At 50.0% G+C, this 21,587-nt stretch overlaps 2 protein-coding genes across 5 annotated transcripts in view; one reads left to right on the forward strand and one right to left on the reverse strand.

Moving 5' to 3' along the window:
- LOC115544457 (uncharacterized) overlaps positions 1-21,587 on the reverse strand; it is a 993,561-nt gene that overhangs the window by 641,998 nt on the left and 329,976 nt on the right. The gene's annotated exons all lie outside the window — the stretch shown is intronic.
- On the forward strand, positions 751-21,273 carry larp1b (La ribonucleoprotein 1B). 4 transcript variants are annotated; one of them, XM_030357430.1, is made up of 19 exons: positions 752-1,634; positions 2,636-2,697; positions 3,586-3,642; positions 4,495-4,735; positions 5,833-5,985; positions 6,184-6,282; positions 7,678-7,837; positions 8,339-8,483; positions 9,472-9,649; positions 10,417-10,637; positions 10,720-11,055; positions 11,700-11,814; positions 14,353-14,549; positions 16,030-16,136; positions 16,663-16,814; positions 18,080-18,224; positions 19,318-19,427; positions 19,552-19,679; positions 20,133-21,273. In XM_030357430.1, exons 1-19 carry the CDS (start codon positions 1,292-1,294, stop codon positions 20,352-20,354), a joined length of 3,171 nt encoding a protein of 1,056 aa, XP_030213290.1. In that variant the 5' UTR covers positions 752-1,291; the 3' UTR covers positions 20,355-21,273. The 4 variants fall into 4 exon arrangements, with proteins under 4 accessions (XP_030213293.1, XP_030213290.1, XP_030213291.1 ...); XM_030357431.1 differs by having other exon boundaries at positions 16,666-16,814; XM_030357432.1 differs by having other exon boundaries at positions 11,703-11,814.

Below are 21,587 nucleotides of genomic sequence, written 5' to 3' on the forward strand. Positions count from 1 at the left end.
CTTCTTACAGCCACTATACATCCACTATACACCAGGTGTTATCAATGTCTCATCCCCAGCCATACATTCTGATATATCGGGTAAGATAGACAGAACTCCCCATGTGCTGTAAGGTTGGTCCTCATTGGATCATTATGTACCCCGGGGGAGGGGCTTCCCACAGGAAACAAGGTGTAACCCCGCCCCTTTCAGTTTCTGGTTTCCTGTGTCTTTGGCATCTATCGCAGGAGATTCTGCTAGAACATAGGACTGCTGGATCTTAAATTAGACCAGACCATAACAGTCAGTCCAGTCGCACCAGACCTGACCAGTCACTTCTGACCAGACCAGTCACCTCTGACCAGATCAGTTGAACCAGACACCCCAGGCCGTTCCCAGCAGACCTATGCAATATTGGCTGTTCAAATATCGTCCAAACATTTACATATGTTTTTGTGTGAGAAATGGGTATTCATTTATATCAACATCGTCCAACAATTCAAGTCCATTTTATTATTTACATTGTTAAAGGGTTCCCATCCCCAGTCCCTCCATTTGTTTCTGGGATATCTCGGCTCATTCCAGTAAAAGAAAGTATCACAGAGTAAGAATCAAACCGGACTAAATATATCTATCTATCCATATCTACAAATGTGGGGCCTATGATAGGGACACGTCAGTCCAACCTCCCCCACCGGTCCAACCTGCTGTTGCGCGGTGTGGCCGCCGGGGGCAGCAGAGCGCTGTTTACAGCACGAGTCCTTCTGCTGCCATGGAAGTCTATTAACGGTTGGAAGCTGCTTATCATATTTTTAGATTTCCCTCTATATACATTTATGTATATTTATATAACACATAAATATATCGATATAAATAGATCTATACACATATATTTACAAAGTTTCCCAAAGTTGCAAGTGGACTGATTCCGCGTCCTTTAGATGATATCTAATAACTTGATGCACTCTGGCGACGACTTGTTGATATGAGAGGAAAGTGGGACAGAGTTGGTAGCAGCCTACGCTAGCACTAGAAGCTAATTGGCTAACGCTAGCAGTAGAAGCTAACTGGCTAGCGCCAGAAGTAGAAGCTGGGGGGTTAGCGGCTAGGTGGCTAACGAGGTCCAGCCCTCTCGTTGTTTACCACGAGCTGCGCTGCTGTCACTCGGCTCGCCGTCCTGGACCAGGACTAAGGACCAGACTCACCCTGGAGCTCTCCTGTGGGTAGTAGGAGTACTAGTAGTGGTACTCGTAGCAGAAGTACTAGTGGTAGTAGTAGTGAACTAGTGGTAAACAAGTAGTAAACTAGCAAGATGTCTACAGAGGTCGAGGGTAACTCGGGGCTGACGACTGGCGTGGAGAGCCACCAAAACAAGTCAGAAGAACAAGTCCATCTGGCCGCAGAGCAGAGCCAGAAGCACCAGGACCGAGCCCCGGACGGACCCGGTTGTTCGGGCAGCCCGGTGGACCTGAACAAGAGATGCAAAGAGAACGACAAGGAGAACGAGCAGAACCCCCGCAGTGGAAACGTGGAGGTCGGAGAGACTGCGAGGGAGAAGGTCCTAGACGCTCCTCCGCCCAAAGTGAACGCATGGGCTAAGAGGACCCCGGGCCGGGTCCCCCATAACCCCGCTACCCTCGGTCCGCATGAAAAGGGTAATGATCCATGTATTTAAAAATAGCATTGATGACTAAGCCTTATTGGTAACCGAGCCAGCTGGCACCCTCTCCCGCATGGCGGGGTTGGGACTCCCCGATGGAACTGTTTAATATGTGGACCTGCAGTGGGTCGGGGGCCTGGGGGCTTTGGAGGATTTGGGGGCTTTTGAGAAGCTTGGGGCCTGGGGGCTTTGGAGGAGCTGAGGACCTAAAGTCAGTAGGGTGTTGGGTGAGCGATCTGCTCCCATCCCCCTCCGCTCCAGTTGCAGCGGAACACGTGGGGATTGCTGACAAGTGCTACTGCTTTAGCTTCAAGTGCTACATATTTAGCTTGTGGCTGCTGGCAGCTCCCCTCCTTCTGGGCTCCCTTCTCCTAAAAGGTCTGAAGCCAACCACCAAGCTCCCGTATAGGACAAAGTGGCAGGCACGCCGCCCCGAGTCGACCCGCTGCTGGGTGGCTGGTGCGGAGCCTGGCTGCTAAGCAGTAGCGGTGGGAGACACGTGTTCTACCCATAATACAGCCATGGTGCTGCCGACCAATGACCTGCCCGTCTGCACTACCTCCCCCGCCAGCCAGGGCAGGTGTTTAAAGTCAACTTCAACAACGCGTAATAACGCATTGTATTGGTGGATGTGTAATGGATCAGGAATTAATTGTATTTTCAGCAAAACGAGGAATTATAGTTGATCTACTATGAAGTTGAGGCAAACCTACAGGACTGTGTGTAATGTGTAGTGGGTGGGTGGTTTAGCTTCTTATCAGGGTGGCCAGTCTCTGTTGACTGATAGAGCCACTCCCTCTACCTCAGTTGCTGCAGCTAACTCACAGCTAGCAGGTCCAAACAGCTACTACTATACGCTGTAGGGCAAATACAAGAATCCATCTGCAGATAAGCAGACCGTTGAGTGCGATGAGGCCCTGGTCTACAGGGCCAGACGTGTTTCCTCAGGCTTGTTTGTCATGAAGTGTCATGTCTTGATTGGTGTCGTCTCCCCAGATCAACAGAGCCCCCTTAAAGTGGTCCGTGCAGCCAAACCCAGGACCAGGAAGTCCAGTAAGGTAAAAGTCCTTCACTTGGCATCTGTGACCATCTCGGCGCCAGACAGTACATACATCAGTTCTCACCGCCTGTTAAGGGAAACCCCCAAAGGACTTGTTTTATGTGAAATCTTTTCTCGGTCCCACCGTGTTTGTGAACATTTCCTTGCTACGGTTGACTCAAATATATAAAGTTGTACAACAGGATATTTTCTGTAAAATACAAGGGCTCCCCTCATCTGGTAAGCTGTGTCCCGGCTGGCCTGAGTGAGGCCCATCATGAGCACTAGCAAGCTCCTGAAGAAACAGTGGAAGTTCTGCTAACTAACTGATCAACTTTGAGGACACCGTCCCTCATACACGGGAACAACTGAACATGAGGGAATTTCAAGATAGCATATAACCAAGAAGTTATCCCCCCCACCCCCCAAGTCTGATCCCACCCCCTCTCAGTCTCTACCCCCCCCGTACCCCCCTCTCAGTCTGTACCCCCCTCTCAGTCTGTACCCCCCCCAGTCTGCAACCCCCCCTCTCAGTCTGCACCCCCCTCTCAGTCTGTACCCCCCCAGTCTGCAACCCCCCCTCTCAGTCTGCACCCCCCTCTCAGTCTGTACCCCCCCCAGTCTGCAACCCCCCCTCTCAGTCTGTACCCCCCCCCCCAGTACCCCCCTCTCAGTCTGTACCCCCCCCAGTCTGCAACCCCCCCTCTCAGTCTGTACCCCCCCCCCCCAGTCTGCAACCCCCCCTCTCAGTCTGTACCCCCCCCCAGTCTGCAACCCCCCCTCTCAGTCTGTACCCCCCCCCCCCCCCCCAGTCTGCAACCCCCCCTCTCAGTCTGTACCCCCCCCCCCCCCCCCCCTAATATTTGACATCCTTAACTTCTGTATTGTTTGTGTTAATCTCTTCCAGTCTGGGGACTTCAGTGACATCACAAACTGGCCCACCCCTGGGGAGCTGGTCAAAGAGGTGAGGCCTTCCACTTGATGAGTCGAACTTGAGTATGGTGAAGGGTTTGAAGCTGTTGTTGTGCCTCACTGTTGTCAGCCTTCAGCCTCTGATGCTCCCGGTCTATTGATCCCCGGAGGAGGTCTAGTTCAGGCTTATGGCGCGTTTCCACCGGCGGTCGCGCTTCGGCGCAGCACGCCTTGGCACAGTAGTGAAGGTGCGCTTTAGCCCAGCTAAGTTACGCATCGCGTTTCCACCGCTGATTGTACCCTTATGGTAGGGCAGGGTTTTAAGCCGGATGGCGATAGCCGCGGCAGCTACGTCAGCAATCCTGACCTGATAGCAGCTCGACACAGTGTAGTCTGCAAATAAATCCAAGGAAAAGAAGAACGCGACACAATGAACAAAGAGCAACAATTTAGGACGTCCAAGAAGGACGGCAAACTTTTGCTCGACATTTTCTTCAATAAAGAAAGCCTCCGCCGTTGTCCAGAAATATCTCGCGGGTATTTTGTTTGTTATTATCCCCCTGTCGCACGGAAGCGACGATTCTGTCGACCAATCAACGGACGGCGTGTGTAGCTCGAACTTGTTGGCCCCCTTTCAGGCGTCTCAGGACACCAACGGGGGGGTACTGCGGGATGAGTACGGCTCAGGCCGGACCCTGCCCACTTTTGGCGGTGAGAACACGAACCGTGCCGCACCTTTGCATACCAAACCCAAACGCGCTGTTGGAAACGCGCCATAAGTCTCCTATCAGTACCAGAGGGCTAGTCCTCGGCCTGACCGGCTCATGTTCCTTCTTCCATCTCCTGGTTGCTAATTGGTTGAGGTCTGAATTAAGTAATCCAATCAGCTGCCCCGCCCTGCCAGACCCAGAGCACCTCCCCCAACACGGAGGAGAAGAAGCCGGCTCCTGCTCGGCGGGAGAAGGAGAAGAGAAAGGGCGACCAGGAGGAGAAGGGAGGAGAGCAGGAGGAGCAGAAGACAGACGGCGACTCCAAGGAGAACCAGGAGGCCCCGCGGGAGGCTGACAAGGCCCCCGCCGTACCCAGGGACAAAGAGCCTGAGGTGGGCGTGGACCCCAAGACCACTGCCCTCAGGAAGAGAGGAGGTATGGATTACTATTCTCACTCTCCTGTACGTAATCACACTCCTGTACATCGTCACTCTCGTACATGTCACTCTCCTGTACATTATCACTTTCCTGTACATGTCACTCTCCTGTACGTTATCACCCTCATATGTTATCACTCCTGTACATGCCACTCTCCTGTACTCTCTTGTTTTCTGCTTTCATATATTTAGATAAAATAGTAACTAGGGATCGACCGATACAGATTTTTTAGGGCCGATACGATACCGATATTTTTTCATCATTTTTCATTCATTTTTTCAAATAGTAAAAACAGGTGAGGTAGAATTAGTAAGAACAAGTACATGAACAATATTTAACAAATATTAAAACAGGTGAGTTAGAACAAGTAAAAAATAAAAGAAAACTTGGCGAAAAAAATATCGGCGAAAATCAGCTGCTTATCGGCCGATACCGATAAACGTAAAAAACGCCAATATCGGCCGATAATATCGGCCGACCGATATATCGGTCGATCCCTAATAGTAATACCTTTCTTTGGTTACAAAGTAGCCGGTAACGCATTGCTATATGATTTTGGTAATATGTTAATTATTGCGGCACGGAATGGTCACATGATATCCTGTATTCTTATTATGATCAACGCATGATGTCCTGTGTTTTTCTTCTTATGAACATTACCACAACACCACAAGCCCCATTGTTCGTTGACTTCTGCTTCTGACTCCATCATTGTTCAGGACTCTAATGTGTATCGTTTGTTGTGCTCATCACCATCACTAACTCAAAGACTATGCCCCTCCCCCTCTACCATCAAGTTTACGTTTTTAAAATGATGGAAGGACATCCAGTGTGAAAGCGGTTTCTCCCATCCAGAGTGAAAGTGGTGCCCTTTTTAAAAAGGAATTTATGTACAAATGGACTAAAGTGGAAGTGGATGTTTATTCTTGAGTGTAAACTGTTTACTCTAACAGGGAATTGAAATGGGTGGGATAACTTTAAAAAGGGATTTAAGTGAAAAGGGTTTCTTTGATCTGGAGTGAAAGCGGTTTCTCTAATCCAGAGTGAAAGTGCTTTGGGAGAACTCTCCCTCACCTGGTGTTCTCGGTCGCTAGGTAACAAACATAAGTGGGTCTCCCTGGCTGTGGAGGAAGTGATCGGGGATGGAGCCTGCGACCCCAGCCTGACAAACCCCGCCCACGAGTCACCTGACACCCCATCAGCTAACCACACGCTCCATAGTAACAGGGCGCATGATAGCAACAGGAGTAAGTTGGCAGTTACTCTCTATCTCTCTCTCTCTCTCGCTCTCTCGCTCTCTCCCCCCCCCCGGGTGAGACATGCAGGAAACGGGCTCTCCTGTTTCTCATGCTGTCACCAGACCGCCTGTAAACATTTACGTACATCTCTCTCATGGTCTTCATCATCATCGGCATGGTAACCAGAGGCGGTTGTCTTCCCACCAGGCTGGAGGCGGGACAGGGACCCCGGCGAGGACGCCGCGCGCGGCACACTGCGAGGCGGCAGGGTCAAAGGTCGCGGCCGCGGGAGAGGTCGCGGACGAGGTATGTGAAAGTGTGACCTTTAGGGTTAGTAGCATTAAAGCTGCAGACTTTAATTGAATCTAGCGAAACGGAATATAATGTTCGGAAGTATGTTTTCATTGATGTATAATCCATGAAGCATAATAATAGCACTAGCTGATTTAAAACGATAGGATTACTTACTTTTTTCTTTGTTTCGGTCAGTTGGTTGCGATCTGCACAACCACCGCTAGAGGTCACTCAATTCTGCACATGGCCGCTTTAGTTGCATTTAATCTTAGACACTATAAGATTGTTGTTAAATCATTAAAACTAAGTACCCGGACTGTTGAACTGGAACACCAGACTGTTAACTTGACCTGGAACACCAGACTGTTGACCGGACCTGGAACACCAGACTGTTGACCTGACCTGGAACACCAGACTGTTGACCGGACCTGGAACACCAGACTGTTGACCTGACCTGGAACACAGACTGTTGACCTGACCTGGAACACCAGACTGTTGACCTGACCTGGAACACCAGACTGTTGACCTGACCTGGAACACCAGACTGTTGACCGGACCTGGAACACCAGACTGTTGACCGGACCTGGAACACCAGACTGTTGACCGGACCTGGAACACCAGACTGTTGACTTGACCTGGAACACCAGACTGTTGACTTGACCTGGAACACCAGACTGTTGACTTGACCTGGAACACCAGACTGTTGACCGGACCTGGAACACCAGACTGTTGACCGGACCTGGAACACCAGACTGTTGACCTGACTTGGAACACCAGACCGTTGACCTGACCCTGGAACACCAGACTGTTGACCTGACTTGGAACACCAGACCTGGAACACCAGACCGTTAATCAGACCTTGAACAGCAGACCTGGAACAGCAGACCTGGAACACGCACCGTAGACCAGACCTTGAACACCAGACACCTCACCTCCCCTGCCCCCCCCCCCCCAGCTTATGGCTAAAGGCCGATTTAGGGTCGTTTTAGGGACGTAAGCACGTAATTTACACAAGGGACTTGTTTTAGACAAGTTTTGATTTACGGTTCCTTTAAGGTTCCTTAAGGATTGCGCGTGTTGCAAGGGGATTCTCCGCCAGAACAGTAGAGGGAGCAACGAACGAATCTGTGGGCGTGGAAGTGGAAATCGCTGGCTTGTTTAAAGGATGTGGTTAGCTGGCCAATCACAGTCTTTGCGAGCTGCGTAGGGCCGTAGTGTTTTAGTCGCATAGTCAGGAATTCTGGGCGACGCACTTAAGCACGTAAGGGGGGATATTTTACCGCGCAAGGGGGGGTTATGTATCTTACGTGCTTACGCGTTACGTCTAAAACAGAGCATATATCGGCCTTAAGGTGCTTCTGTTGTGAAGCTCTGCAGAGTCCAGTGATGCTTGCGTTTTCTCTGCAGGACGTTTTGAGTATGGCCAGAGCTCCAAAGAGGGTCCGGACGGCGCCCTCCAACCGGGGGTCCAGGGCGCCAACATGGTGTACTACTACGACAACGGCAGCAAGGTCCAGATGTACACCGTGGACGAGAAGCTCCTCAAGGAATACGTCAAGCGCCAAATGTGAGCCTTCAGCTAACCACTAGCCTTCAGCTAACCACTAGCCTGTACACAAGGAGCAGTTAACCACTAGCCTTAATGCTGCAAGTAGCTAACCACTAGCCTTCAGCTAACCACTAGCCTGAACACCAGGAGCAGTTAACCACTAGCCTTAATGCTGCGAGTAGCTAACCGTTAGCCTTAAGCTAATCGTTAGCCTTAAGCTAACTACCAGGCTTCAGCTAGCCACTAGCCTTCAGCTAACTACTAGCCATAATGCCAGGAGCAGCTAACCACTAGCCTTAATGATAGAAGCTGATAACCACTAGCCAAAATGCCAAGAGCAACTAACCACTAGCCTTCAAGTAACCACTTGCCTTGATGCTAGTTTGCATATATATATATATATATATGAAATATAACCGATGGCTAGGGCTGTGTTTCCGTGCATGTGTTTGATACATCAATGTGTTCCGTTCCTGCCACTGACCCGTCTTTGTTCTGCCTGTTTTCTGGTGGGGTCAGTGAGTACTACTTCAGCCTCCACAACCTGGAGCGAGACTTCTTCCTGCGGCGGAAGATGGACGCCCAGGGCTACCTGCCCGTCTCGCTGATCGCTGGCTTCCACCGGGTCCAGGCCCTGACCACTGACCTCAGCCTCATCATGGAGGTACGTCCTCCCAGTGTCTCCTCGACACTGTCCCCGCAACACAGTGTCCCCTAAAGTTTAGGGGACACTGTGTTTATGGGACACTGAGTTGTGGGGACAGTGTGGTGTGTTTAGGGCCTTAACACACTGTCCCCTAAACACCCTTTACCCTAAACACACCACACTGTCCCCAAAACACACCACACTGTTCCATAAACACCCTTTACCCTAAACACACCACACTGTCCCCAAGACACACCACACTGTTCCATAAACACCCTTTACCCTAAACACACCACACTGTCCCCAAAACACACCACACTGTTCCATAAACACCCTTTACCCTAAACACACCACACTGTCCCCAAAACACACCACACTGTTCCATAAACACCCTTTACCCTAAACACACCACACTGTCCCCAAAACACACTACACTGTTCCATAAACACCCTTTACCCTAAACACACCACACTGTCCCCAAAACACACTACACTGTTCCATAAACACGCTGTCCTCTCAAAACACTAAGCTGTCCCCACAACACAATGTCCTCTCAACACACTACACTGTCCCCAAAACACCACACGGTCCGCTAAACACACTTCCCTGTCCTCCTCTAAATGTGTGTGTGAGCGTATCTGGATTTGAATTTCAACGTAATCAACGTCCCCACGTCGAAGTTTTGAAATAAACATGACTTAACAAGACAGATACCTGTGTATTGTTTATCATATGCGGCAAGAGTGTAACGTTTTCAACTCTGTTCCTTGGTAGCACCTACTTACAGTAAAAATCACTTCTGATGGAGAAATTGATGTGTATGAAAAACACTTTTTGTATCTATTGTTACTATTATATTGTTTAAAATGTACGCATATGTTAAAAATATAAATAGCGTATAAAAAGTGGCTGGTAAAAAAGATGAGTGACTGGTAGATTTTTAAATCTACCTGCCACAGTGGCTGGTAGGCAAAAAAGTACATTTCCATCCCTGGTGTGTGTGTAGGCTCTAAGGAGTAGTGACGAGGTGGAAGTGGCGATCGACCGGGTGCGCTGTAAGGTGGACCCCGAGCGTTGGCCCATCCCCGGGTCCATGGTCGTCGGGTCCCCACACACCGACTTCACCCAGCTCATCCACTGCCCCGAGTTCATCCCCGGCCAGGCCTTCACCCCATCTACAGCCGGTTAGTGAGGACCATGAGGTTACACTAGTGGTTAGTGAGGACCATGAGGTTACACTAGTGGTTAGTGAGGACCATGAGGTTACACTAGTGGTTAGTGAGGACCATGAGGTTACACTAGTGGTTAGTGAGGACCATGAGGTTACACTAATGGTTAGTGAGGACCATGAGGTTACACTAGTGGTTAGTGAGGACCATGAGGTTACACTAGTGGTTAGTGAGAACCATGAGGTTACACTAGTGGTTAGTGAGGACCATGAGGTTACACTAGTGGTTAGTGAGGACCATGAGGTTACACTAGTGGTTAGTGAGAACCATGAGGTTACACTAGTGGTTAGTGAGGACCATGAGGTTAACCTGCTGGTTAGTGAGGACCGTCGGGTTATACTGCTGGTTAGTGAGGACCATCGGGTAACACCGCTGGTTAGTGAGGACCTTCAAGTTAACCTGCTGGTTAGTGAGGACCATCGGGTTACCCTAGTGGTTAGTGAGGACCATCGTGGTTAGTGGGGACAACCAGGTTAACCTGCTGGTTAGTGAGGACCGTCGGGTTACACTGCTGGTTAGTGAGGACCATGAGGTTACCCTGCTGGTTAGTGAGGACCACTGCTAGTTAGTGAGGACAGTCGAGTTAAACTGCTGGTTAGTGAGGACCATCGGGTTACCCTGCTGGTTAGTGAGGTCCGTCTGGTTACCCTGCTGGTTAGTAGGTTGTGTTGACGCCATGACAGGTCCGGTGGGTTCTAATCGGTTCTAATCCCATCTGACAGAAGGACCAGTGGATCCGGAGGTCAGCAGCCCCCCTGGTTCAGCCACGCCCAAAGCTCTAGCCACGCCCACAGCTCTAGCCACGCCCACAGCTCTAGCCACGCCCACAGCTCTAGCCACGCCCATAGGTCAAGCCACGCCCACCCTGGACCCTCCGGCCTCCGACACGGACGCCTGGATCCAGGTGGAGAAACGCCAGCGCCAGTCGACAGGACGCAACAAGGTACTGCCTGGTCAACTGACCCTGGTCACCTGACCTCTGACCTGGTCACCCCCGCTCCTCATGGTTCTCTGATCTCTTCCAGGAGACCCCCCCCGCCCCCGGGCCCCCCCCGGCCCCCCCCCAGGAGGAGCTGGACTTCCTGTTCGACGAGGAGATGGAGCAGATGGCACCGAGGAAGAACACCTTCACCGATTGGTCGGACGAGGACTCCGACTACGAGCTGGACGACAACGACGTCAACAAGATCCTGATCGTCACGCAGACGCCCCCCCACCTGCGGAAACACCCCGGGGGGGATCGCACCGGCAACCACGAGTCCCGCGCCAAGATCACCATGGACCTGGCCCAGACCATCAACGACGGCCTGTACTACTACGAGCAGGACCTGTGGAGCGGCCCCGAGCCCGAGCCCTGCCAGGTGGGGCACTACCGCTGGGGGGTGTTTACCGGCTGGTGGTTAAAGGCTGGTGTTTTACCGGGTCCTCTTAACCTGCTCTTATTTACCTGCTCTTGTTTATCTGCTCTGGTTTATCAGCTGAATACCTGCTCTTGTTTACCTGCTCTTGTTTACCTGCTGTCTACGTGTTTGGTGACACTGATTCTTATTTTCCTGGGCTCGTTCAGCAGTCAGAGCATGCTAGTGGATATGGTCCTCCGTTAGACGCCACTGTGCTCCCCACGGGGCAGCTCTATCAGGGTCCGGGGGCGCAGGTGGTCCCCCTGTTCCCAGCAAAGGGGGACCAGCCCACTATCTGAGGCTGCACCGTGCTGTCCGCGCAATCAGAGCTCAAAGGTCCCCGAGCCGAGAACCACTGCACCTGAACACACACACACGCACACGCAGGCACGCGCACACGCACACAGAGGACGACCTTGGCCTTTGTGCTGACGTGTAAGTCAACACAAAGTCTCAGCTGATCCGTCAGCTAACTGCTAGCCCCGCGGCTAACTACTAGCCCCCTCAACTACCTGCTAAGCCGTCAGCTAACTGCTAACTAGGCAGAATGGCCCTTAGCTTACGGTTCAACCTTGAACTGACTTGGGTGTGTGTGTGTGTTCTAGCAGGAAGTAGGGAGCTACAAGAAGATCAGTGTCATCAGTCAAGATGAGTTCGAGACCCTCGCCCCAAAACCCCCTGTGGACCCCAACCAAGAAGTTCCACAGATTCCAAGTTCAGGTAATCTATAAACATCTCTATACAGAATATATATACACATTTCTATAGACATCTCTATATATCTCCATCTCCATATACCTCTATTGATATCTCTATATATCTCTATTGACATATATATATATATATATATATATATATATTAGTGCTGTCAAGCGATTCAAATATTGAATCGCGATTAATCGCATTAATGCCATAGTTAACTCACGATTAAATCGCAAATGTTTTTCTATGCTAAATATCCCTTGATTTCTTTGTCCCATTAATTTTTCTCATTTTAATGCTCTTATCAACATGGAGAAGTGCATCGGCTTGCCTTGTGCAAATGTTTTTTATATTGATAACAACATTGGCATATACTGAACAAAACAGGACAATCCAAAAAAAAGCCTATAGTGCAATTAAACGATGAACATACAAACATACTGCCTTGAACATAGCAGTCAGGCTACTGCTTCTTTGTTTTGAGCCATAGGAAAAAAATAAATATATTGCTTTAATCGCGTGATAAAAAATGTAACGCCGTTAAAATTGGTTTGCGTTAACGCCGTTACTAACGCTTTTAACTGACAGCACTAATATATATATATATATATATATATATATATATATTCGGGCTGTAATGATACACAAATTCACGATTCGGTTTGTATCACGATTGTTGACCCACGGTTCGCTACATCCCACGATTCTTTTAAATTTAAAAAGCATTTTATTTAAACAACACTTAAATACCAATTATCTTAATGTAACATTTAATAACAAATAATTTGGAGCACTGAACAGATTTGAACCGAAAGAATACTATTAAAGTATAGCTAAATTAATAAAGAAATAACCAAAGATTGCAGTTGGAGGATGCTTTTTGCTGGTAGGCATAATAGGGCCCCTTTAACTGTTTGGTTGGTTGATTCAAATATCCTTATTAGCGCTTCTTATTAGGCTATGTAGCTTAAATAATGACATAATCAGGCCGTATAGAATGCAACATGTTTAATAGCCTAACTTTCAATAGATGAGGAAAAACATGAATGTCGCAATAACGAGGCATAGTGTTACGAGTAGCATATGTGTATGCACGAGAATGGCAGTGTGCGTATGCGTGTGTGAGTGACGTCAGCGAGTGAGGAGAGCGAGCGGTAGCACGTGTGTCTAGTGAAAAAGCGAACGAGTCCGGTAGAATAAAGTACCCATCCTGTCAATAATCGGTGGCCGCTTCATTCCGACCAATAAGCAGAGCTGCCAGTCAAATCACACAAAACACTAGAGACAGGATCATACTGGCAATTTTTTTCGCACTTGGCCCACTCTGGATAAATGTCGTTCATTTCGCATATGAGGACTTCGACGGCTGTGGAGAAATGCAATCCTCCGTAGCCACGGAGAGCTGTGATCACAGAGAGGGCATCTCGTCACATATTTACGGCATCGATAGGAGGGGGTGCTGTCAGCAGACTATTATTTAGACAAATTATTAGCAAATTTCAATCGGACAATTTGACCGAAGAGTTAGAAAGGGCATATCGCGCTTCTGCCTTCTCACACCGCGAGACAGTTTTGTGGCTTTGAGTATCGCGATTTTCGGTTTGATACGCGTATCGTTACAGCCCTAATATATATATATATTAGACATCTCTAAAGATCTCTGTTTACATTTCTTTATCTATACACATCCCTTTACGCATGTATATGTCTCTATCCAAATCTCTATATATCTCTACACACATCTCTGTAGAAATCTCATCTCTATTGACATCTCTATACATCTATACACATCTCTATAAATCTCTCTATATCCAAGTTAAAATGAAGACTTTGTAACTTAAGTGATCATAATGATAAAAGTGTTTTCTCCATTGTGCAAAGTTTAGATGAGATGCACAGCAACACTAGCGCTATTCAAGAGCGTGAGAAGGAAATGCACTCTGCTTGTAGAAAGTCAATCAAAGCGTAATTGGAGTATATTCCCCATTTAGCGGCCGGTTATAATTAGAAGGAATTGGATTTAGGAGGATGGAGAGTTGGTTTGGGATATTCATGTCATTAAATTGGTACTGTATTCATGTTTTGTTAGTAGTATATTCATGTTGATCTAGTATTCTGTTGTCTCAATGGTATTACTGGTTTTATAGTGTTGTGGTCCTTTCGGTATTATAGTGTTGTGGTTTTAATGGTTTTATAGTGTTGTGCTCTTAATGGTTTTATAGTGTTGTGGTCTTACGGGTATTCTAGTGTTGTGGTCTTACTGGTATTCTAGTGTTGTGGTCTTACTGGTATTCTAGTGTTGTGGTCTTACTGGTATTCTAGTGTTGTGGTCTTACTGGTATTCTAGTGTTGTGGTCTTACTGGTATTCTAGTGTTGTGGTCTTACTGGTATTCTAGTGTTGTGGTCTTGCTGGTATTCTAGTGTTGTGGTCTTGCTGGTATTCTAGTGTTGTGGTCTTGCTGGTATTCTAGTGTTGTGGTCTTACTGGTATTCTAGTGTTGTGGTCTTACTGGTATTCTAGTGTTGTGGTCTTACTGGTCTGTCTCTGGTTCCAGTGGACGTGTCTCCGGTTCCAGTGGAGATCCAGGACCTGGCCCAGTCCCTGCCCGCCAGTGTCCCCCAGTCCCCCAGAGACCTGCAGGCCAGGACCCCGCGGACCCCCAAGACCCCCCGGACCCCCGGCCGCCTGGACCTCAACAAGACCCCCCGCTTCTACCCGGTCATCAAGGGGAGCGCCGAGGTGGACGGACAGGTGAGGCCCTCCTCTCTGCTGCTCCTCCTCCTCTCTCCTCCTCCTCCTCCTCTCTGCTCCTCCTCTCTCTGCTCCTCCTCTCTCTGCTCCTCCTCTCTCTGCTCCTCCTCCTCCTGCTCCTCCTCCTCCTCCTCCTCCTTCTCCTCCTCCTCCTCCTCTCTGCTCCTCCTCTCTCTGCTCCTCCTCTCTATGCTCCTCCTCCTGCTCCTCCTCCTCTCTGCTCCTCCTCTCTCTGCTCCTCCTCCTCATCCCCTCTCTGCTCCTCCTCCTGCTCCTCCTCCTCTCTGCTCCTCCTCTCTGCTGTGCTCCTCTTTCCTCCTCTCTCTTCCTCTCCTCCTGCTCCTCCTCCTCCTCCTCCTCCTTCTCCTCCTCCTCCTCTCTCTGCTCCTCCTCCTGCTCCTCCTCCTCTCTGCTCCTCCTCTCTCTGCTCCTCCTCCTCATCCCCTCTCTGCTCCTCCTCCTGCTCCTCCTCCTCTCTGCTCCTCCTCTCTCTGCTCCTCCTCCTCATCCCCTCTCTGCTCCTCCTCCTGCTCCTCCTCCTCTCTGCTCCTCCTCTCTCTGCTCCTCCTCTCTCTGCTCCTCCTCCTGCTCCTCCTCCTCTCTGCTCCTCCTCTCTCTGCTCCTCCTCCTCATCCCCTCTCTGCTCCTCCTCCTGCTCCTCCTCCTCTCTGCTCCTCCTCTCTCTGCTCCTCCTCTCTCTGCTCCTCCTCCTGCTCCTCCTCCTCCTCCTCCTCCTTCTCCTCCTCCTCCTCTCTCTGCTCCTCCTCCTGCTCCTCCTCCTCTCTGCTCCTCCTCTCTCTGCTCCTCCTCCTGCTCCTCCTCCTCTCTGCTCCTCCTCTCTCTGCTCCTCCTCCTCATCCCCTCTCTGCTCCTCCTCCTGCTCCTCCTCCTCTCTGCTCCTCCTCTCTCTGCTCCTCCTCCTCATCCCCTCTCTGCTCCTCCTCCTGCTCCTCCTCCTCTCTGCTCCTCCTCTCTGCTGTGCTCCTCTTTCCTCCTCTCTCTTCCTCTCCTCCTCCTCTCTGCTCCTCCTCCTCCTCTCTCCTCCTCTCAGAGAACATAAGGAACCACCCTCCTTCGTGCTTTTCAGCAAGGCAACGCGTACTTACTGAATCCTGTCAACCAGTGGAGGCGTGACTTACCGTACACATCTGTAGTCCTGGAGATTATACCTGGTCAGTGCGTGCTGCCAGTGACCTGGCCCGTCAGGGTTGTGGGTTGATCCCAGTACCAGTACCATTAGTCAGGGTTGTGGGTTTGATCCCAGTACCAGTACCAGTACCATGAGTCAGGGCTGTGGGTTTGATCCCAGTACCAGTACCATGAGTCAGGGTTGTGGGTTTGATCCCAGTACCAGTACCATGAGTCAGGGTTGTGGGTTTGATCCCAGTACCAGTACCAGTACCATGAGTCAGGGCTGTGGGTTTGATCCCAGTACCAGTACCAGTACCATGAGTCAGGACATGTTGTTCTTCTGCCCCAGACGCCCCGCAAGAAGAAGACCCGCCACAGCTCCAACCCGCCGCACGAGCAGCATGTGGGCTGGATCATGGACTCACAGGACCACCGGCCGCGCTCCACCTCCATCAGGTCAGACACCACCCTAACCCCCACCCTTATCCCCAACCCTCACCCTAACCCAGGACCACCGGCCGCGCTCCACCTCCATCAGGTCAGACACCACCCTAACCCCCACCCTTATCCCCAACCCTCACCCTAACCCAGGACCACCGGCCGCGCTCCACCTCCAACAGGTCAGACACCACCCTGACCCCCACCCTGACCCCCACCCTGACCCCCACCCTAATCCCCACCCTAATCCCCAACCCTCACCCTCACCCTAACCCAGGACCACAGCCCCCGCTCCACCTCCATCAGGTCAGACACCACCCTAACCCCCACCCTAACCCAGGACCACCGGCCGCACTCCACCTCCATCAGGTCAGACACCACCCTAACCCCCACCCTGACCACCACCCTGACCCCCACCCCCCCCTAACCCTAACCCTCACCCTGACCACGGACCACAGCCCCCGCTCCGCCTCCATCAGGTCAGACCTCCACCCCCCACAGCGGCTGTAGTGTGACTGACCGTCCCTCCCCCCTCCTCCCCCAGCAGCTCCACCGCCTCCCCCTCGGAGGGCCCGGCCCCCCTGGGCTGCACCCCCCACTCCCTCCCCAAGTTCCTGCACCCGTCCAACGAGCTGCTGCGGGACCAGGGCTTCACCCAGCAGGGCTACCACAAGTACCGCCGACGCTGCCTCTCTGGTAACGCCGCCGTGTGTGTGTGTGTGTGTGTGTGTGTGTGTGTGTGTGTGTGTGTGTGTGTGTGTGTGTGTGTGTGTGTGTGTGTGTGTGTGTGTGTGTGTGTGTGTGTGTGTGTGTGTGTGTGTGTGTGTGTGTGTGTGTGTGTGTGTGTCATATCACGTGTGGTGTGTGTGTGTCATATCACGTGTGGTGTGTGTGTGTGTCATATCACGTGTGGTGTGTGTGTGTCATATCACGTGTGTGTGTCATATCACATGTTGTGTATTACTGTGTGTCATACATATCACGTGTGTGTCATATCACAATTTGTGTTTCATACATCATGCACTAGGTTAATGGAACTACACTACCCTTAATGCACTAGGTTATGGAACTACACTCCCCATCATGCACTAGGTTAATTGAACCATCCTATCCATCATGCACTAGGTTAATGGAACTACCCTACCCATCATGCACTAGGTTAATTGAACTACCCTACCCATCATGGACTAGGTTAATTAAACTACCCTACCCATCATGGACTAGGTTAATTGAACTACCCTATCCATCATGCACTAGGTTATTGGAACTACCCTACCCATCATGCACTAGGTTAATTGAAGGACCCTACCCATCATGCACTAGGTTAATTGAACTACCCTACCCATCATGCACTAGGTTAATTGAACTACCCTACCCATCATGCACTAGGTTAATTGAACTACCCTACCCATCATGCACTAGGTTAATTGAAGGACCCTACCCATCATGCACTAGGTTAATTGAACTACCCTACCCATCATGCACTAGGTTAATGGAACTAATGCTGTAATCCATTTGGATGGTACGTTGGTACAACTTTACATTGTATTGCATGCACAGCAAGACCGTGCAATGCATAAATTGGTCACCGGCATAAAGTAGCAATGTGATCAAGTGTGTTAAAGCATACATTCAAATGACCAACGTGATACAAATACAAAGAAAATAAATCTCTTTACGGGCGCAGCCATTTTTGTTGACGAGTCGTAGGTTCAGCCTCACTGAACTCGCTCTACTCAAAGCGACGAGATACTACTACCAAAAGGGGGCGTGCCTCAGTGAAATGCCACAAGAAAGGAGATTTGCAACTCACAGCTTGCATGGACCGGCGTACCATCCAAATGGATTACAGCATAAGTTACCAATCAGGCACGAAGTTAATGGAATTACACTACCCATCATGCACTAGGATAATGGTCCAGGTCAACTCTGACGAGCCTGCTGTGTTTCTATTGGTCCAGAGAGGAAGCGTGTTGGTGCGGGCCAATCCCAGGAGATGAACACTCTGTTCCGCTTCTGGTCCTTCTTCCTGAGGGACAACTTCAACCGACGCATGTACGAGGAGTTCAAACTGCTGGCCGTGGAGGACGCCAGAGACAACTACAGGTACCTCTGCCGCTCTCTCCGCGCCTGCCTTCTGATTGGCTCGAAGCGTCGGCCCTCCCCACTGAGGGCATGCTCCCTTGAGACCACTCGGACAAGGTGCTCCATGCACCCTCCGCAAACGACGTGGGCTCCATCCCTAAAGCCCTTCACCCCAAGAGCAGAGGACTACAGCATTATGTCACTCCTCCCCTAAAGCCTGACAAAGGACGCCCTGTTCCCCCGGCGGGGAATCTCTTGGTTTTACGTTAAAATGTAACGTAGTTGATGTTCGTTTGTAGGGTCATCCTGATATCAGTGGCTTGAAGATATTTACTTATGCAGTCATTAATTGACTGTGGAATTTACCCTCTTGTAATTCTAAGCAATATGAGAAGGCTAGGTTATTTGACTAAGTTACCAAAAAACGATTTGCTTTCTTGGTTTAGTTCATTTATGAACCTTTCCATGTAATTTTGTGAAATCTGAGCTTTTTCTGACTTGTTTTTAAGTCTCAAAACACCAGCCCCCCCTCACTGGAGAGAATGTTCTTTCTGAAAGCAACAGAACTGGGGGGGGGGGGGGGGGGGGGGGCGGGGTAGCTGGGTGGGGTGGAGCTGGGTGGGGTGGAGCTGGGTGTTGCCTCAGGGTAGCGTCTAACTCAACACTCAGGTATGTCGTTGGGTTGGAGTTTTTGGGATTGGGTTGGAGGAGGGTGGGTCGGGGTGAGTCTTCTCTGAGCTGTGTTCAACTGGCTTTGAACACTGCATGCATTTTCTCACCTTTTTTTTTTTACATCCAGATTACCTGGTCACAACTCTACACACCTTGCACTCGTACACACATTGTACACACCTGGTCACACCTGTGCACACCTTGTCCTTGTATACACCTGATCACACCTGTGCACACCTTGTCCTTGTATACACCTGGTCACACCAGTACACACCTGGTCACACATGTACACACTTGTTTACCGAGTACACCTGGTAACTGAACACACCTGACAGATGTTTTTGGTGGGACATGGTGATGTATTGGGATGTGTATATAGTTTACTTTGGAGGGTTGTAGACACGTGAGAGCTCAGACTGAGACCGTGCGTCTGGGTCCTCAGGTACGGCCTGGAGTGTCTGTTCAGGTTCTACAGCTATGGCCTGGAGAAGAGGTTCCGCCAGGATCTGTTCCAGGACTTCCAGGACGAAACCATCAAGGACTTTGAGAAAGGTGAACAGAACATGAAGCAGGAGGCGTTCAGTGTGTGGCCCTGTTGTGTGGCCCTGTTGTGTGGCCCTGTTGTGTAGCCCTGATGTGTGTGCGAGCTGGTAACCCTGTTTGTGTCGTGTTGTAGGCCAGCTGTACGGTCTGGAGAAGTTCTGGGCCTTCCTGAAGTACTCCCGGACCCCAAGGCAGCGCCTGGACCCCCGCCTGCAGGAGCACCTGTCCAAGTTCAGCACCCTGGAGGACTTCAGAGTGGTGGTGCGTAGAGGGATATAGGCCTGGCAGGAAAATGACCTCATCCACCTACTATCCAGTATATCCACCTACGTGCGATATACCTTATAGTAATGACGTAGCTAAAGGGGTGTTTAAACACCCATTTCAACGAGTCATTTCCCAGCTGACTGCGTAATTCCAACCAGAAAGTTTTAACATTATTGCAAGCCTGTTATGGTGACGGGCCTACTTCTGGTAGTCATGGTGACGGGCCTACTTCTTGTAGTCATGGTGACGGGCCTACTTCTGGTAGTCATGGTGACGGGCCTACCTCTGGTAGTCATGGTGACAGGCCTACTTCTGGTAGTCATGGTGACGGGCCTACTTTCGGTAGTCATGGTCACAGGCTTGCTGGTTTGCAATGTAATGTTGGTTCAGGTGTGTGTGTCTTTTGTACCATGTGACCTTTCCTGACCAATCAGCTTGTTTTCGCAGCCCGCCACGGGAGAGGAGGGGGGGCGCCGGAGACACCACTCCTCTTCAGCAGGAGACAATGGCCGCCGCCGCCGCCACCCCTCTAACCCCTCCGCCGCGCCCATGGCAACGCCCACGGCGACGGCGGACACGCCCACCACTACCGTAGCCGCACCCACCAACACCAAGAAGAGGGCACCCGCTGCCAAGAAGCCCGCGGTGAACAAACAAGTTGACCCTTGACCCAGCCGCAGCAAGCCCTGCTATTGGCCGAGAAATGGAGATCAGGGCCTCTGATTGGAGCATTTCATTTGGAGTGGAGGCAGTCACCTCCACTGCTGTCAACGTTTACAATAAAGTGCATTCCTTGCATTTCAACTCTCGGATGCCGTCTTGGAGACCAGGAGTTCCTGTCTTAGTTCACAGGGATGACCCACAATGAGTTAGCTCTTAGCTTCAGCTCTTAAGCTATGAGCTAGCTAGGACTGAAGCAGCCTGCGGCCTTAACGTAGCGTGTTCCTTAGTCTAGAGCTCAAGTCTGACCTCCGACCTGACAATCATGTCCCCGCTGCAGACGTTTCCAGACGGCTCCACAACCAAAGTGCCATTTTAATTTCCATGCCATTAGAATCCACCACAGTATTGTTGGTTATTGATTCTTGAGTCTATATGATCTATGAAATTATTGTACACCATTTTAATATGGGATATCTTCCCGGTGACTTGAGCCCGGTTTTACATCGAGAAGTAGAATAATTTATTGTTCATTTCCATTTATTTGATTAATGGTATAGTCTGAGTCTACCGTTGGATTTTGTTTGAACGCATTTTATGAATTTACTTAAGAAGTCTAAATGTTTTAGCTGCAATCTGGGGTATGTGCTTGAGTATATTTGAGTATATAGTTTCTTAAACAATGATTGATGCTTTTTGCTTTAATAATTAACTGGCCTCAAACTGATTTTCAGAGATTTTAGTGAAGAAAAAATGTACATACTATAAAAAAAAAAATACTATTCATTTATTTAGTTTTGATTTAGATAACGGATTCTTTTGGTAGTTTGGTTTGAGTGTTTTAAAAAAAAATTATGCATGTTAAATCTTTGAAGTTTTTAATTGTAAAATACAAAAAAAAAAAAATACAAAATGACAAGTGATTGTTGACGGCTGTCTTGTGGTCTTTTTGAATTGATTTGTTCATCTGTGTTGAACCCCATTGAGGACGTGTCGTCTCCTGTGCGGTCCAACCTGATAATCATGTTTACCCTGCAGCCGCTGGGACAGGCCAGGCCCCCGGCTCTCTACAGCCAGCTCAGCAGCATACGCTACCAGAGCTGCAGTATGGGAATTTCCAGAGCCAGAATCGTGGGTCATTTGCATCCAGAAGGGATTAGAACCTGGCCCCGCCCACCCAGTCGCTCACCTTGCTCTATACACTTTACATTAACGTTATCGTACTCCTCTTCTAGTCAGTAC

Source organism: Gadus morhua, chromosome 5 (assembly GCF_902167405.1).
Source record: "Gadus morhua chromosome 5, gadMor3.0, whole genome shotgun sequence".
NCBI lineage: Eukaryota > Metazoa > Chordata > Actinopteri > Gadiformes > Gadidae > Gadus > Gadus morhua.

Bases quoted from the DNA above. Each gene is read 5' to 3' on its own strand.
- larp1b (XM_030357430.1), top strand. From the start codon at position 1,292: ATGTCTACAGAGGTCGAGGGTAACTCGGGGCTGACGACTGGCGTGGAG. The intron at 5,986-6,183 runs GTAAGTTGGCAG...TCTTCCCACCAG, and splicing joins GGCGCATGATAGCAACAGGA to GCTGGAGGCGGGACAGGGAC. The intron at 11,056-11,699 runs GTGGGGCACTAC...TGTGTGTTCTAG, and splicing joins CCGAGCCCGAGCCCTGCCAG to CAGGAAGTAGGGAGCTACAA.